Here is a 16,665-nt window from a genome sequence, read left to right on the forward strand (position 1 = left end):
AGAGGGAGACGCGAGAGGGAGGAGATATGGGGATATATGTGTACGTAAAGCTGATTCACTTTGTTATACAGCGGCAACTAACACAACAATGTAAAGCAATTATACTCCAATAAAGATGTTAAAAAAAGAAAAAGGTCCTGAAAGTGTGTCCCCATGACACCTGTTCAATCTATTCTTTGAAAAAAGAACACACCAAGAATTATATAAATCAAAAAGACCAGGAAGCTTTCTGCTTCCGTAGAACCTGTGCTGAGACTACGGAAATTAAAAAACCATAAATCGCGTTATTTCTGCGGTGAGCCCAGACTTCCGCAGAGCGCTGAGGACCCCCAGATCCCAGACACAGCAGTGGCAGAGGGGACGCAGGTGTCCGCAGGTCAGCACTTACCTGGCTCGAGCCTCGGCAGGGAGTGGCAGGTCACCTGTGGAGTGGCTCGGAGAGGCTGGCTGCCCAGGTGACGGGCTGGGCAGGCTGTGCATTGGCTTTGGGGACCTTGGCACTTCACCGAGGGCGCAGTCTCGCCCGGAGAATGGGAAGGATGCGGAGCCCTCCCCCGCGGGGGGCAGGTCTTGGGCTGGCCCGGTGGCACTGGGCTCTTGACCTCGTCTTTGGTTTTCTACGTTGAGCAGCACCTCTGTGTCGGAAACACCATCGCGCCGGTGGAGGGCATGGTCCTTGGACCCAGCCACGCAGCTCCTGAGCCCCGGGATCTCGGTCCTGGAGTAGGAAGCGCCCGAATCTTTGCTGGACTCAGCAGAGCGGTCACTTTTTCCTCCCCTTTTCTCAGCAGTCTCAGGGTCCTTCCTGGACTTGCTGTATCGAGATGGAGATTCGGCGTCGCCTTCCGGGTCCAGGGTGAGCCCATACTTTTCTGCCAGCTGCCGTCTCCTCTCTGCTTTGTATCTGGCGATCCTTTCGGCTTTGGATTCTAGGCTCTGGGTGTCCATGATGCTGGAACCGTAGGGGGAGTCACCATGGATGCTCGAGGATTCTGTGCAGTGTTTGGATCGAGTCTGCTTTTCTAAGGAAGAATCCAAAGTTTCTTCCTCTTCATTTGATTGGCCTACAAGAAGATCACACACACAGATTTCAAGCAAATAATAAAATGTGGTTATTCTACTCTGTTCCGTACACGATATGCTCCGAGCGCCCAGGCTGTGAAGGTCTAATTTCTCACTTACGTGCAGCTTCCTAAAATGATTTACCTGGGATGCTGAAGAAGTTTGAGGTCTGCCGTGAAATACATAAAGGCTGTGACGTTCTATGGGCTGCATAAGCTGGGTCAAGCATGGCCGCAGCTACAGCTCAGTCCCGACAGCCCTCGCTCTAGTTCAGTGCCTATTTCCCCTTATTTACTTTTCTGCTTTTGAGTTTAATGTTTCATGTGTGAGGCCAGAGGACGAGTTCAGACTCCTCTAGAAAAGATAACAGATATTCGAACTGCTGTAATTTGACGAGTGATGGATAGTGCTTTCATGGGAAACCACACAGGATCTGATAGTAACCATAACAATAATGGTCCACGTCAACATCCGCCAGGTGTGGCTGTGTTTTTCGTTTTGCTATTTTTTTTAACAGAAGTGGCTTTTTCCAATTATACTCTGCATGCTTGATGTAGAAAAGGTCTACAGTGAAAACACAGGAAGGTTAACCTCCAAATCACCAATAATCACTAACATACAATAATCAGTAATAAATAAATGGATAATTTGCTAAACTTTTCTATATACTCTTTCTAGTCTTTTATATATGTGCTTTCTTTTTTTCTATATAAAATAACTCATATTTTATGTAACCTTAATGTCCTACATAAAACATTTTTTGAAGACATCATTTTAAGGCTTCATAATATTTCATACTATAGGCATTCCAGAATCAATTTAACCATTCTCATATTTCTGGGCACTGAAGTTGACTCTAACTTTTAACCCATCTTATTTTCTGATTACTATTACAAAAGATAGTTGCATAAAAGTGGAATTGCTTTCTCAGTAGGTACATCATTCTAAGACACGTGCTAGACTGTCAAATTAATTTTTGTAAAGCTTGAATCGATTTACACTGGAACCTGCAATGTATGCTCTCACTAACACCGAATGTTAATTTTAAAACTCGCCTTTGAGAATATGAAAAAGAATGTATACATATGTATAACTGAATCACTTTGCTGTACAGCAGAAATTAACACATTTTAAATCAACTATACTTCAATTAAAAAATTTAAGAAAGCATATACGTAATATATAAAACTATACATGAGACTATCAAATAATTTATTATCTATCTGTATCTGTTGTACTTCATTTTTATATCTCTATTTTGGATTTATATAAATAGTTCCACTTTTTTTTTTTTTTTTTTGTGGTACGTGGGCCTCTCACTGCTGTGGCCTCTCCCGTTGCGGAGCACAGGCTCCGGACGCGCAGGCTCAGCGGCCATGGCTCACAGGCCCAGCCGCTCCGCGGCATGTGGGATCTTCCCGGACCGGGGCACGAACCTGTGTCCCCTGCATTGGCAGGCGGACTCTCAACCACTGCGCCACCAGGGAAGCCCAGTTCCACATTTTAAAAAATGTTTATCATGATGTCCTGTTTCTCAAAAAAATTTTTTTTAATTAAATTAAAAATTGCCTTTGATTACTAGAAAAAGAGGATGCATGCATTTTTCAATTATTTAGTAGCCATTTGTATCATTATCTTTTTCTTCTCTGGAATATCTGGTCAAGCTTACTGCTCTATATTCTTTTGATTCACAGTGTCATTTTTATTGTTTTGTGTAAAATTTTATAGGAATATGAGCTCTTTATCTTCTTCATGGATATTTTTAAACTTCCTTAATTTTTTGTGAAGTCAAAGATTTTCTTTGAAGCACAGATGTTAATTATTATGTAGTCAAGTCAATTGACCTAGTCATTGGTGATTTCTACAGCTGTTTCAGTGTTTTGAAAGTCCTTTTCCATTCAGCTGGAACTAAATACTCACCTTTGTTTTCGTGTTTTTAATTATTCTCTTAAAATTAATCGTGATTAATTGGACCTTATTTTTGTTTTGGGTAGGAAGTGAGGAGGGGGCATAGTTCCTCCCCACTGCTATCCCATTTTTCCCATTACCGGTTTATTAAATAATTCTTCCTTTTCTTACTAACGTGATGCTTCAATGATCATATAATACATGGATTAACATGTTATATACACTGGGGTTGATTTCTGGCCATATATCTTGGTACCCTGTCTACTCTTGCTTCTTCACGTATGTAAAAAAGAATCTTAGTTCTCTAGTTTTCTGACCACAGAAAACAAGAAACTGTAGAGACAGGCAAACTTATCACATCACGAAGGGAGACCAGCATCTCTCTCTGACGAAGGAACCAGAAAACACCGGATATAAGAGCAGCAGCACAGAGCCGCAGAGCCAGGGACGGGGAGGGCAGGAGGGGCAGCCCCACGCGCGTCACCCTCTTCCGAGGTCACGTGGATTATCTGATACTACAGTAACGTCTGAGTAACCAAGGAAAAGCTGTCATGTCTGACATACTGTTTAACATGAGATAGATACACAATGCATTTAAAATTACACCTATTAAAATAACTTAAATAGGATGCTTAAACACACAGAGTAAGAGCCCCAGTCATTCGAGGTCCAGCTTTGCTCTTCCAGGCTCCCTGCCGAGAGCAACGCTGTCCTGTGCTGGGCATCTGGGCATTCTATTTAAATCTACTGTAAGAGATGCCTGTCTTAGCCCTTTCCCAAACAAACCTGAGGGTCTCTGACAGCTGGGGCCCTAAGCGGGTGGAGAGAGAGACACAGTTCCTGCCCTGGGATGGTCTGGGGCGGTGTGCGTGGGGGGTGGAGGTGCGGGAGACAAATGACTGGGCATCAATTAACCAACTGGGGGGTCATTTCTGTGACACTGGAGGACCACACCTGGGGCGTGTGGCAGAGCTGACACAGGTGTTGCTGCTGGTTTGAACAAACCCACAGATTTAATACACATTTTACATCTACACAATTCACGCTCTTGGAACATCTCATTTTCCAGCAGTGCTGGATAGAAAAGGCTGATGACGGGCCGCCGGGCCGCAAGCTCACCGATGTGAGGACTGGCTGGGTCTGTGGCGCGCGTGTATCTGGGCAGGTCCTCCTCCAGCAGACGATGACTCACTAAGCCCGTGCAGCTCTGCAAGAGGATGGGCTGCGTGTCGGCTTCGATTCCTTCTAGGCGCCTGGCAATTCTTTCTTTTCTGTGCAAGACACCAGCAAAGGCGTGGTGAGCCACGGACATCAGTTCTCAGGCAACACTGGACACTGCTTTGCAAACTCTTCTACTTCCTGATTACGTACAACGAACGCCTTACCTTTTCATGTCTGAAAATTCTTTCCTCTTTGGTTCAAAGAGTTTTCTTAATTCTGCAACTAAAATGAGACAATAAAGAAGAAAAAGACAGTCCAGTGTTTAGTCGTCATGCGTTCATTTTGTTCATTCATTGATTCATGGCTCCCACGCAACAGTGATACACAAAACGGACAGAGTTCCTGCAGACTGTCTTATAAGAGGGGGAGGCAGATACCAGATGAGTACGTGTACACACACACACACACACACACACACACACACGTCACAGGCTGGTCTAAGAAGTAGAACCATGGAGTAATAAGAGTTCTATTCCATCCAGGGGAGCCAGAGGAAGCCTAGCCCTGAATCCCTCTCCAGCCAGCACAAATCTCGCTACCTGTTTTTCAGTTTTATTAGGTTTAGAACAGCAGTTCAAGCTTTCCATCATGCAAAACTGCAAACGTGCAAAAGTAGAGACTAAAGTACTATGAACCCCCATGTGCCACCAGCAAGCCCCACCGGTCAGGAGCTCACACCACTCCTACGTCACCCATCACTGACCTGTAGAGATCTGTAACTACCAGGTGGGGTTTCTAACGGTGCGTGACTGCACACCTTGATCAACTACAGTTTAGATTAACCCAGTTCCCATGCCTCCCCTTACAGGCTTTCCCTGGAAGGAAATCTTAACATTTGCTTCCCGGCTGTAATTCAGGTGGACGATGGAAAATGTAATGGCCCCTACTCTCCCGGCAACGCTGGGAGATCGACGAGCGTCCTACTCATGTTGCGAGGGTCTCCCGTGACACTGGCCACAGAGATATTGCACTGAGAGGCCAATGGTTTCTCTGGAGAAATGGCCAAACTTGGCAGAGAATCGAGGTCTCTCTCCTCGCGTCCTCCTCAATCACGTGAATTCATAAGGGCTCGTCTGACCAGCTCCCACCGAGGTCCTAGGAACAGAGGGCTGTGACAGCCCTGGGGCCCACGAAACATTTGCAAGGCTGAGTCAAAGCCGAAACTCACAGGATAGGGTATGAGTGCACAGAATTTAATTTTCAGCTGCTTCAATTTCCATTGGATTGTTTTAAGCGGTTATTTTTATTTTTGGCTCTGCCGCGTGGCTTGTGGGATCTCAGTTCCCCGACCAGGGACTGAATCCAATCCACGGCAGTGAGAGCCCCGAATCCTAACCACTGGACCACCAGGGAAGTCCCTAAGTGGTTATTTTTAGTAGTGAGTCAAAACCTCACATGTGCGTGCACACACGACTTTTATACTGTCCTTTGACTGTGTTCAGAGATACCAGCCATCTTTCTATTTATTAACTTGTTTTTAAATGACGGCCACCTGAACAGTTAGCTGGACTGACTGTTTTCAAAGGACAGTTGGCTTCACAAGTCTGTCCGTCCAGTGGCCTTCACAGGCACCAGTAGCTGGGGGTGGGCGTCTGGCTTCTCGTGTTTGCTGTAAAAGGCAAGGGTTTGGTGACCATGGTACCTCCTGCCTTTGGAGGAAGTGTGGCTTAGAGCAGTGTCCCTGATCATTTACTGGGGAACAAAATAAGGTCATAAACCAAGCTATACTTTAAATGGGCCCGCGAGCTTGTTAATTCTTCGTGGAAATCTACAGTGAATCTTCTAGGAAAATAAAAAATCCCTCCAGTAAATAAGTTACCTCTCCGTCTATTCTTTCTAACAAATTAATTCTTGAGGACCAAGACCTGCCTCACTGCTACAGACACGAGACAACAGAGAAAAGAAATGGTGTGGAAGGCAAGAAGAAGGAACAGAGAGACATCTGGAGTTTGGTTTCCCTTCTCCAAGTCTACCATTTAAAAGCAAACTTAGTAAAACACACATGTAACGTAATTACTCAGGTATACCTATTCCATGTGAAAACATGTCGGTTGTATAAAAGAGAAGGATGCTTTATTTCAATGGCTGATGTGTATGTGCACTTTTTTCATTCCTTTCCAGGAAACAGAACACCTTCATACGGGCACGTGCAGTCCTTATTAGGCAGCCCCCCTCCCGAGTTTTGGTTGGGTGTATTATAAAACACTGGAAAAGAAGCTAATACTAAAAAACCATGGGAATTGCCCCGACTGTGGAAACATGTCATCACTCCATGGATCAGGTATAGAGACCACGGACTCTTCTATCATTGTTATCTTCTGCCAGTCCTGAATATAGTTTATTATTATTTATAATCTCCCAAAAGGTTTCCTTCCTTTAAAATTTTTATATAATTTCAGACTCAGAAAAATTAAAAGACATCTTTCATACGTTAACATTTGTCACTACATTTGATTGAGTTTTTGACCCTCTTTTTCTCTCTCCATATGTACATTTTTGTGTATATACACATGCGTACAAATGCACATATTTACATATTAATCTTTCTGAATCATTTAAGAGTAGGCTGCAGCCTGATGCCCTTTTTACCTCTAAATTTTTCAGTGTCTATTTCCTCAAAACAAGGAATAAGAATTTTTTAAAAATTAGATGCAAAAGCCATAATTCAATTGATGGTATGCTGTGTCATATGTATATAACTAAAACATGGTTCAGAAAACAGTGATATTCATCAACATAAATCCAGAGAGAAACTAGCACAGCTGATCTAACTTCTGTTGTAACAAATTTTCTACTTCGCTTTCAAGTGCATTGAGACTTCTACCCTTTACACCTGGGATTTTAGTCCGCTGCCCTTGTCTCACAATACGGACTCTGTGAGTCTAGTTCTTCAGTTATTTCGGCTGGGCCTTGGGTTGGTCATTTTCCAAGTAAGGCAGTTTAAGGGACTTTGACATCAGGGCTATAATACTTTATAAAAAATATTTAACTGCCTCATATACTTTGTAATAATATAGAATACCAATACTCAGGATGATTGGTTCTGTTAGGTGCTTTTTTTAGGAAACATGGTTTCTTCAGTTAGTTCTGAGAACAGGCTTTCTGGTCAAGTTATTGTTGAGTTCAGTCTCCCAAGCCTGAGTACAGCAGAATCTTCCAAAGAAGTGTAAGTGGCAGGGGGACTGCCAGGAACAGCTCTCTCCCTGCCTGCATTTGATACCACAGGCCAGATCCAGAATATTCTGAAGACTTCTCTTTCTTCTCCAGGAGTAAATCCCCTTTAACTTTTACATGTGGATGGCAGCCACTAATATAAAGACCAGCGACTTCTAAAATAAGTCATCACGCACCTAGAGGAATGAGGGGGAGACCTGATGGCTAAGAGAAGGGTTTTTTTGGGGAAAATAAAAATGTTCTAAAATTGACTCTGCCGATCAATGCACGATTATGTGACTCTACCAAAAGCCACTGAACTGCTCACTTTAAATGGATGCATTGTATGGTATAGGAATGACGTCTCAGTGAAACTGTTAAAAAAAAAGGAGAGTCATATATTTGGTCCATTTCATAATTCCTTAATGGAAAATCTATTTTAATATGATAAGTTTTACACAGGTAAAGCGTCTTAATCCCTTGATTACCTGTTTGTGACACACAGTTAAAGGAAGTTCCTTACAGAAAAATCAATGATCATTTTAGAGCTCAATTTCACGGAAGCAAAAACCCCTCACTAAATGAACAGGAAGAGACTTCTGTAAACTTATAAACATACATGTAACTCCATGCCACTAAAAGTCACAATCAATTCCTACTTTTAACCTGCTATTGCTAAGAACCGGGAGAATAACAAACGTGGAAGTGGAAAGTTCACTGGTTATACCTGGGTCTTTGCGACCATGCCTGCCCAAACTGAGAAACAGTAAAGACTGTAAAATAAGACTACGGGAATTTAGACGAAATTCAGGGGAACAGGGACTCTGACACTTTAAAAGCATGTTTTAAAGGCCTTGTTAACTTAGAAACATAAATCTGGTGAGTACATAAAGTTAATGATCTTTGATTGGTGAAAATCATGATTTTTATTACCAATTATGGTAACATGTTTAATTAAACTGGTTAATAAGCTTATGCATTTAAAATTTTTGATATATGTAGAGTTCCAAGTCGTTGAAGCTTAAGGAATCTAGGCTCTCATACTGTTCTTAATTTTTATGATCTTAATATTGTCTATTATTCATCAAGGAGCTGGGGGCAGGGGAGAGAGGAAGAGGGAAAACTTTAGCTTTATAATCAGTCAAGTCTAAGCTATCGCTAAAATCAAGTCGTTCATTCTTATTCTTTGCTTTGATCGTCTTCATAGACTTTTACATTTGGCTCAGATTAAATTGAGTTTGTCTTTCACGAACAGTCTTAAAAAATCAGAAGGACCTTTCCATTTCATACTTGGGGTTCCAGGTGGGAACCCTTCACGGCATCTGTCCTACCCTTGACTACGTGGCTTATGACCTGACTTGAACAGTTAACGCAGAACGAATGAGATCACAACGCAGTGCATTTCACTTCGACGTACTATGGACTATCAGAATTTTCCTTCTCCCACAAAATTTCACCCGCCTCCTTGTAATTCTAGACATTCTTCTTAACTTTGGCCTCCGGAGCAACATAGAATAAGCCTCCATTTCAGCTGACAGTGTTGTTAAGTACTTGAAAACTGAAAAATTTTCCCTGTTTGTTTCCACCGGGCCAGATCCCTGGGGTCCTTCAAGTATCCATCTTTGTCACCCTGTGTCCGGGCGTACGACCCACTCAGTTCCTAATGATACATGCAAATTTGCCAGTGGGCCTGTATAAACTGGATTTCGTTTCTATTAAAAGACTATTTTTTTTCTGGTCTAATTTCTTCTGGGCTTGATCTCATGTGTTTTGTTGCTGCTTTTTTTTGGTTTTGTTTTTTTTCAGAATAGAAAAAAATTCTGACTTCTCACCAAAGCTGTTTCTTCTTTTTTTAACTTATTTTTTATTGAAGTATAGTTGTAGAGTTGATTTACAATGTGTCAGGTGTACAGCAAAGTGATTCAGTCATATATATATATGACTTTGCAGATGCTTTTCTATCATAGGTTACTACAAGATACTGAATATAGTTCCCTGTGCTATAGGTCCTTGTTGTTTATCTATTTCATATATAGTAGTGTGTATCTATTAACTCCAAACTCCTAATTTATCCCCACCCCCCACCCCTGCTTTCCCCTTTGGTAACCATAAGTTTGTTTTCTACGTCTGTGAGTCTGTTTTGTAAATAAGTTCATTTGTATCAGTGTTTAGATTCCACATATAAGCGATATCTGATATTTGTCTTTCTCTGTCTGACTTCACTTCGTATGATCATCTCTAGGCCCAGGCATGTTACTGCAAATGGCATTATTTCATTCTTTTTTATGGCCGAGTAGTATTCCATCGTATGTATGTACTGCATCTTCTTTATCCACTCCTCTGTCAATGGACATTTAGGTCACTTCCATGTCTTGGCTACTGTAAATAGAGCTGCTATGAACACAGGGGTGCCGGAATCTTTTTGAATTAGAGTTTTCCTCTTTTCTGGGCATATGCCCAGGAGTGGGATTGCTGGAAAAGCTGCTTCCTCTGAAGTAAGGGTTACGCAGCTCATCTGGGATGAAGACAGCTTGTGAGCTGGCACTCCCCTGCGTCAGTGTTACATCTGGTAGAAACGAAGTCCAGGTAACGTTCACGTCATCTCACGGGCAGAACTAGGCACATGGGCTGGTGGCTGATGCACGTATGTGACTGCTTATGCGTCTAACCCAATGAACATACGAATTCGCCAAACGTGTGAGTACCTACTTGGGTGAGAAGAGAGATGTTTCCGATGCAGTCTGCACTGCTTGCCCAGTGTGTACCCCAGTTGGGAGCTGCGAGATATCAAGTGTAAATGCCTTTCCTAGCACTGGAAAGCGTCAGGGGCTGGAAGCAGTGGGAAGGGGTGGAGAAGAAATGGGCAAATGAGCGGAACCCACCACCCGTGGAGAAGGTGAAAGGTAGGAGAGAGATGAGGTGAGGCTGATTCTAGAAGCCCGCTCTCATCCTCGGCACCAGCCTCCAGTGAAAACCTAGGGTTGCCTGAAGCGAAAGGAGGGAACTTGTGGAAAGGTGAGGTCTAACCATGCAACAAGAGAGGTACTTTGAGGTTGATTCCTGGAAGAGACAGAAAGGTGCACAGAGGAGAGCAGAGCTGGAGGTCAGCGTAGGGGCCTCCTTCAAGAAAGTCAGGTCACACAACACTTATACACACTGGACACTTGTCAACCATCTAGAAGCCTCACCTTTAGGGAGGGCAGCTAAAAGCTGAGCATCGATTCCTCTTTTGTGGTTAGCAAGCGGTTCTTTGTCTTCAAGCAAGAACTCTTCCTGAAAGCTAAAAAGAATTCCATTAAGAAAATGTTTAAAGTCATTTTAAACCCCGGTATCTGATATGAACCCAAACAGTGCAGAATGTAAACATTATGCTACTGTTATACATAGTTAAACATGTGTGTGTAGATCACAAGTGAACAGTTTTGTTTGGGGGAGTTAACTGGTACCTTTTCTCAATTATTTATGATTTTGCTAATATGATTTCTGGGTGCAGCTAGATAATCACATCGGCATAGGCGGGGGCGTGGCCTAGGGGGGTGGAAACATGGCTGCGCTGGGAGTCCAATGCCTTGGTTCAGACCGACCACCTCTTCAAGAGTCACCAAGAGCTGTGCAAGCTTGGATTACTCATTCAACCTCTCTGTGCTACAGCCTTCCTCAGAAGATCAGCAGCTTGTCTAGGTGATCTACATGCTTTCCTCTGGGTTGAAATCAAAGGAACAAATGCCTTCAAACGAACAAGAAATCAAAGCATGGTGAAGAGGTCTGAAAGGTTGATGAAAACTTGTCTGGGAAAAACAAGAATCGAAAAGGGGAGACGAAGAAAGGAACTGAGCGCTTGCTTCGCACTTGCCTTCTACAGGAAGCCATCCCGGGTAGGAGCTAGCTTCACAAGACCCTCTGGGGTGTGACCTCCTGAGCGCTGTGCCGGTGCAGGCTTAACAGCCGACTCCCTCCTCCGCCCACCCTGCCCGCAGCCCCGCAAAGCACCTGTTGGGCAGCATTGGCTGGTAGCGTAAACACTCCCCTCCCCTGGCACTGCCACTCTCCCAGCTCCCCCGTGGCTCAGTGACGGGGGCACACTCGCTGGGGGAGAGGGGTGCGAGCCAGTCCCAACACCCCCGGAACTACTGTCAGCCTCGGCTTCCGGATCACGAAACCGTTCGAGGCTTTGCCCATGCGGCGAGAACAGTACATGAGGCGCACATCTCGCTCAGGCTCCTACACTGTGTGCCGTCGCCCCAAGACTCAGTACCCACAAGTTCAAGGTCTCCGTGGGGACGTGGCTGGAGCTCGGCGAGACAGAGCTGCTGCCTCGCAGGAAGAAAACGAACCTAGGGAAACAGGAAACCCATCTTCCCCAGCGACACGATCACCTCTGGAGAGGCGGCAACAGGTCTGCAGACACACCCAGCGCGAAGCCGACCTTCCCTGTTGACGGTCCCCTGTCTGTGCTTGTGCCTGGCAAGGGTGCGTGTCCACAGAGGCCCGAGGGGAGACTGAGGAAGTGCTGTGCGTGCCATGTGAGGGGGCGCGTGGATTACCTACATCCCATACGTAAGTTAAATTAAATTTCAAGGATCGCCTGCACATTCCAAAATATGGCCATCCCGTCTTCCTAGAGCCAAGCTCATCTCAAACCTTAGTTATTGCTTATAAATGTGGAATGGGAATGGGTGATGAGTGCCACGTTCACATCAAGAGACTTGAGAATGAGTAGTGTTTGTAAAGCACACTCCAGTTGGCCTGAAGATCCTAAGACACCTGCCGAGGTCAGAAACTAGGAATTAGCCCTGACTTCTCAAGAGTGAATCGTAACGCAGTGACCGTTCTCAGTGTTTTTATCAGAGGTATGATGTAGTCTAAACTTAAAAATCTGAACAACTGCAGAAAGGTACCCTACTTGAGGAATGGCACGCTATTTGAACTGACTGTTTAAATGCTTGGAATATCCGGAAGAAGTTCTGTACTGTCTTTGGGAAATGAAAATCTCAGGGAAAAAATCCTGTATTACAGTGAAATGAGGCAGCCCCTGAAACAGTCAGGTCCTGTAGCCACTAACCTTGGGGTACAAATGTATTATCTCATATTTTCAAAAATAAACGTGTGTGTTTCTACTTTTCCCCTTTCATCTGCTCATCAAAAAGCTCGATGAAGCCGCTAATAAAGACTAAGAAACTACCCCCTAGTTAAACTTTTACAGAGTGGGGTTCACAAGCCATCACCCTACACCCCTGGCTTCACGCACACTTACTTTCTTGAAACAAACTACAAATGTGTTTGTGCCGATGGGAAGGACAGCCTCTTACAGGTGGTCAGAAACCAATGGAAAACCAGGAGCACATTAGGAAAATCTCTCCGGCCTCCTCGCGTGGTTCACTGGAAATGCTGTTTCCGTGTGAATTCTCACCTCTCCTGCTTCCTTCCATCCTGGCTGAGTCCTGCTTCTGGTCTGGGCCTCAGTTTAAGGTTGTTTCCTTAAGAAAGAACCCTCTGACCCAGTGTCTGTCCCACCAGAGCCGAGTCTATATTATGCACCTCTGTTATTTTCTCTCGTGTTACCCTGTTTTCCTATTTACAGAACATATTACAAGTGGCTCACTTTCAATTACTGATTTTAAGAATATTTTTTAAAAATCAATAAACGTATAGGGAATGAATGAAGGAATGGCTCCAGTAAAATATTTCAGATGTCTAGTATGACTCGCTCTGAAGTGTTTTACGTACACATTTTATACACTGCTGATGTGATGGGGCAAACAGCGTTAGAGATACTGAGACTAATTAGAAGGGCACGTATTCAATCACATCAGTTATAAGCTTGCTTTCTCCCTCCCTTCCTTCCTTTCTTCCTCTCCTCCTTTCTTCTTTAGAATAACATATAATTGGGAAAGCATCTCTCCTTATTACCTTTGCCCACCTGGCATGCACGTATGAAAATATGTGTATGTTTGCCTGCGTATGAAGTATTCCATTTTTCAAGTCTCCATCTTCGAGCTAAACTTTTCTCATTGGAATCCACATGTCATCGTCACATTTTGTTCTTGCTTCTACTGCCTCTCTCTCCTGTGTCCACCAAACGGCTGCTAACTTCTGAGGAAGCAGATGAGCAGGTCGAACGAATAAGGAGGATGGGTCGGAACCAATGACCCTGACTTGAGATTGTCACAGAGCTGTGACTGACACAAGATCCCCCAAATCGACGTGGAACCAGGTTTTGAAAAAGGTCACGTCTCTGCCCTGGACTTTCGACGCCTGAGGGTATGAGGCAGCAGCGAAAATGCTTGCAAGACACGCTGGTAAAGAAGTATGGACTCTTCATGAATGAGTCACCCCTTCTGATCACCACGGCCGGTGAGACACTTACAAAGGCCGCCCCTCCCCCAAAGTCCTAACAGCGCGTCCTCTTGCTTTTCTGAATCAGAGGCACCCAGAGCAGCCTCACTGGTGGAGCCCATCTTCAGCTGGCGACTCCAAACCTAAGTTTTGGATGCTGGGTTGCTTTCTTCCTCATCGTCACCCACCCGGGGACCAGGGGTCTCCGCCTGGACAACCTCTGTGGGTCTTGGTGGGTTGCCACAGCTCCAGGTGGGATCCTCTATTTCAGCATGAAACTATCTCTCCATATATAATGAAGACATGCTACAGTCTTCATTTTTTGGAATTATAATTTCAAAAGCTTCTAGTATGAAGAAACACCTTTAATATGTCTTATTTACCTTCATCTCCTCTGAAATGGAGCTCACTCTTCATGACTAATTATTTTCATGCTTCTAGCTCTTTCCGTCTGCTTCAGTAATCTAAAAAGAGCTTGCCCTTTGCTTCCATGATAATTTTTTTTTAATGTGTCCCATTAACCTACTTAAATGCCCAGCAATAGCAACAAGGGGAAATTTTATTAAAGTGAGAGCAGGATATCCTGCTGTCATTACCTCCTATCTTTTACACAACGTGGGATACAGTATTACAGTAACTGTTCAGCATATCCACACAGTGAAGGGCTCCCCGACATCTGCTCACTCTTCTATTGCAGTTTAAGTTACAAGACAGATGAAATCCATTACCTCGTATTCTCACCTCTGGTGTCTGGGTGACTAGATTTCTTTGAAGGAGGCAGGTTCTTGTATTTCCAGCCCAGTTTACACTTAGGAGCATAGCAAGGGGGCCACTGTTTTAATAGGTACACGTGAAATAACACCGTTTTAGAACGGCTGTGTCCTCTGAGTCCCTCTCCACTGAAGTGACTGACCTGCATTCATAGTTCATACTTCTCCTTCCCAACTCCCTTCCTGTTGTTCCATTCTCTTAGTCACTTATTAGGTCTATTACAGCTAAACCAACCTGCTAGGGACGTATCGGGAATGAAGCTGCTGTGGCCTGAATGTCTGTGTTCCCCCAAATCCATAGGTTGAAATCCTGACACCCAAAGGTGATAGTATTAGGAGGTGGGGCCTTTGGAAGGTGATTAGGTCATCACGGTGGAGCCCTCATGAAAGAGATTAGCGCCCTTATAAAAAGAAACCCAGAGAGCTCCCTGGCCCATTCCACTAAGAGCAGATATAAGAAATCAGCAGTGGACAACCCGGAAGAGGACCCTCACCCCACCGCGGTGCACCCTGATCTTGGACTTCCAGCCTCTGGATGTGAGAAATAAATTTCTATTGTTTATCAGCCACCCAGTCAATGGTAGCCTGGACGAACTAAGACATAAGCCTTAGCTTCTATTAAAAAGATGGAGAAGATGAGAAATACGGGAGATTGTGTCAAGCACCACAAGAGTGAGATTTCATGAGTCAGGTAAGACAACCTTACTGATAACTCTGCCTCCCCACCTGACGCCAAGATGTGCACGCAATTCATCAAAGCTTTACCCCGTCCAGTGCGTTCACTAAGGCCAATGCTAACATTTTCAAACACAGAGCCAGGCTCCGCCTGACGAGGACAGCGGTGACACAACTGTTTATCCCGATGCTACTGAGATACAGACTTTTCAAGGAAAGAAACGATGTCTTACATAACACATTAGGAACAAGCACATCCGTGTGGAATGAGGGGTAGATCTGGGTTGGGTCCTTCTAGCATAATAAAGTGTATGTTGAAAGCCACACCTGGCTGTGTAAGAGATAGTTATTTTGTGCCTCTAATTGAAAATCTCAAAACCCGTTAGGGACAGCGATGTACCAGGAGGCACCTGAGATACAGCTGCCTTGTTTGGTACAAACTTTTAATTTTTGTATTATCTCATATCAGTTATGATGTACTGCATCAGGTAAATCAGATTAGCACCCATAACATCCTGCAGCCAATGGAATTGAAGTGCAGAAAGGTTAAGAGACCAGGCAGCAAGAACTCACCTGGACAGGGGAGTGGGTGGATGGGTGGAGGGAGGGAAGTAAGGGGAGAAGAAAGGGCAGAAGGAAGGGAGAGAGAGAGGAGGAACAGGCTAGATCCTTTCTTAAAAAATGAAGAGCTCCCTTACTGGAGGGATAGACTGCGATAAGGACATCCCATGCTTAGAGGCAGGTGTGAGACAGAAAAGATAATAGCCCTTGACAAGTTTGTAATTATAGAGATACCAATAGCCGGTTTTGCAAATAGTTCCCATAAAAGGCATTAAACACAAAAAGAATCTTTGCTAGCTGAGTGTACTAAGTCAGCTCGCTTCGCATGTTTTAACGAGTCAAACTCTGGGGAAAAAAACATTTTTTTTTTCAAACATTTAAAACTCATGAATTAGGAATGTAGGAGAATAATTTCAAAAGCTCTTACAAATCTTCAAAACTTAAGATTCCTTGAGCAAAGACTACTTTACCTTGGAACTATTCTTTGACGTGGGAATCCAGCAAGGCTTACGTTTTTCTTGTTCAAATCTAAGGGGAAAGAAATAATATAAGATTGAAATACCCACACAGTCAGTTAAGACCAAAAGAAAACACTCCAATGGGAAAAAAAATTCTTCAGCCTCCCTTTGAGAGCATTTAAGAAAAAGGAAACCATGAACCAGAAATGTGAATACAAAAAGGACACCTTTATGAATCAAATTCCACCACATACATTTTGCTTAGGCAAGTATTTTTGGTTTTGGTTTTGGTTGATAGTAGCCAAGATACTCCATGGGTTAAAAAAAAAAATTCTGGCATAGTTCAATGCTATCATTTAAATTCTCTATGGCTACAAGAGTAACTCAAAGCAATTAAATACTGAAAAACATGGATATTATCCTCAGGAAAAAAAAAAAAAAAAGGAGTGAAAAAAATTGAACAATTTTGGTCCAGGTAACCAGGAAGGTTGAAAGTCATCACTGCCTGATCTATTTGAGAT

The 16,665-nt window shown here is 43.7% G+C and overlaps 1 protein-coding gene across 1 annotated transcript in view; it reads right to left on the bottom strand.

Moving 5' to 3' along the window:
- Positions 1 to 16,207, bottom strand: part of SVIL (supervillin) — a 101,910-nt gene extending 85,703 nt beyond the window's left edge. Inside the window, exons 1-5 of the mRNA XM_065873054.1 lie at positions 16,157 to 16,207; positions 10,533 to 10,624; positions 4,356 to 4,413; positions 4,090 to 4,241; positions 389 to 1,064 (exon numbers count right to left, since the gene is read on the bottom strand). Of these exons, the coding sequence (XP_065729126.1) occupies positions 389 to 1,064; positions 4,090 to 4,241; positions 4,356 to 4,363 (836 nt within the window). The 5' untranslated portion in view covers positions 4,364 to 4,413; positions 10,533 to 10,624; positions 16,157 to 16,207. The remainder of the gene's footprint in view (positions 1 to 388; positions 1,065 to 4,089; positions 4,242 to 4,355; positions 4,414 to 10,532; positions 10,625 to 16,156) is intronic.
- Between the last annotated feature and the right edge of the window lie 458 nt (positions 16,208 to 16,665).

The sequence above is a fragment of the Phocoena phocoena genome, chromosome 2 (assembly GCF_963924675.1).
Source record: "Phocoena phocoena chromosome 2, mPhoPho1.1, whole genome shotgun sequence".
Taxonomy (NCBI): Eukaryota; Metazoa; Chordata; class Mammalia; order Artiodactyla; family Phocoenidae; genus Phocoena; species Phocoena phocoena.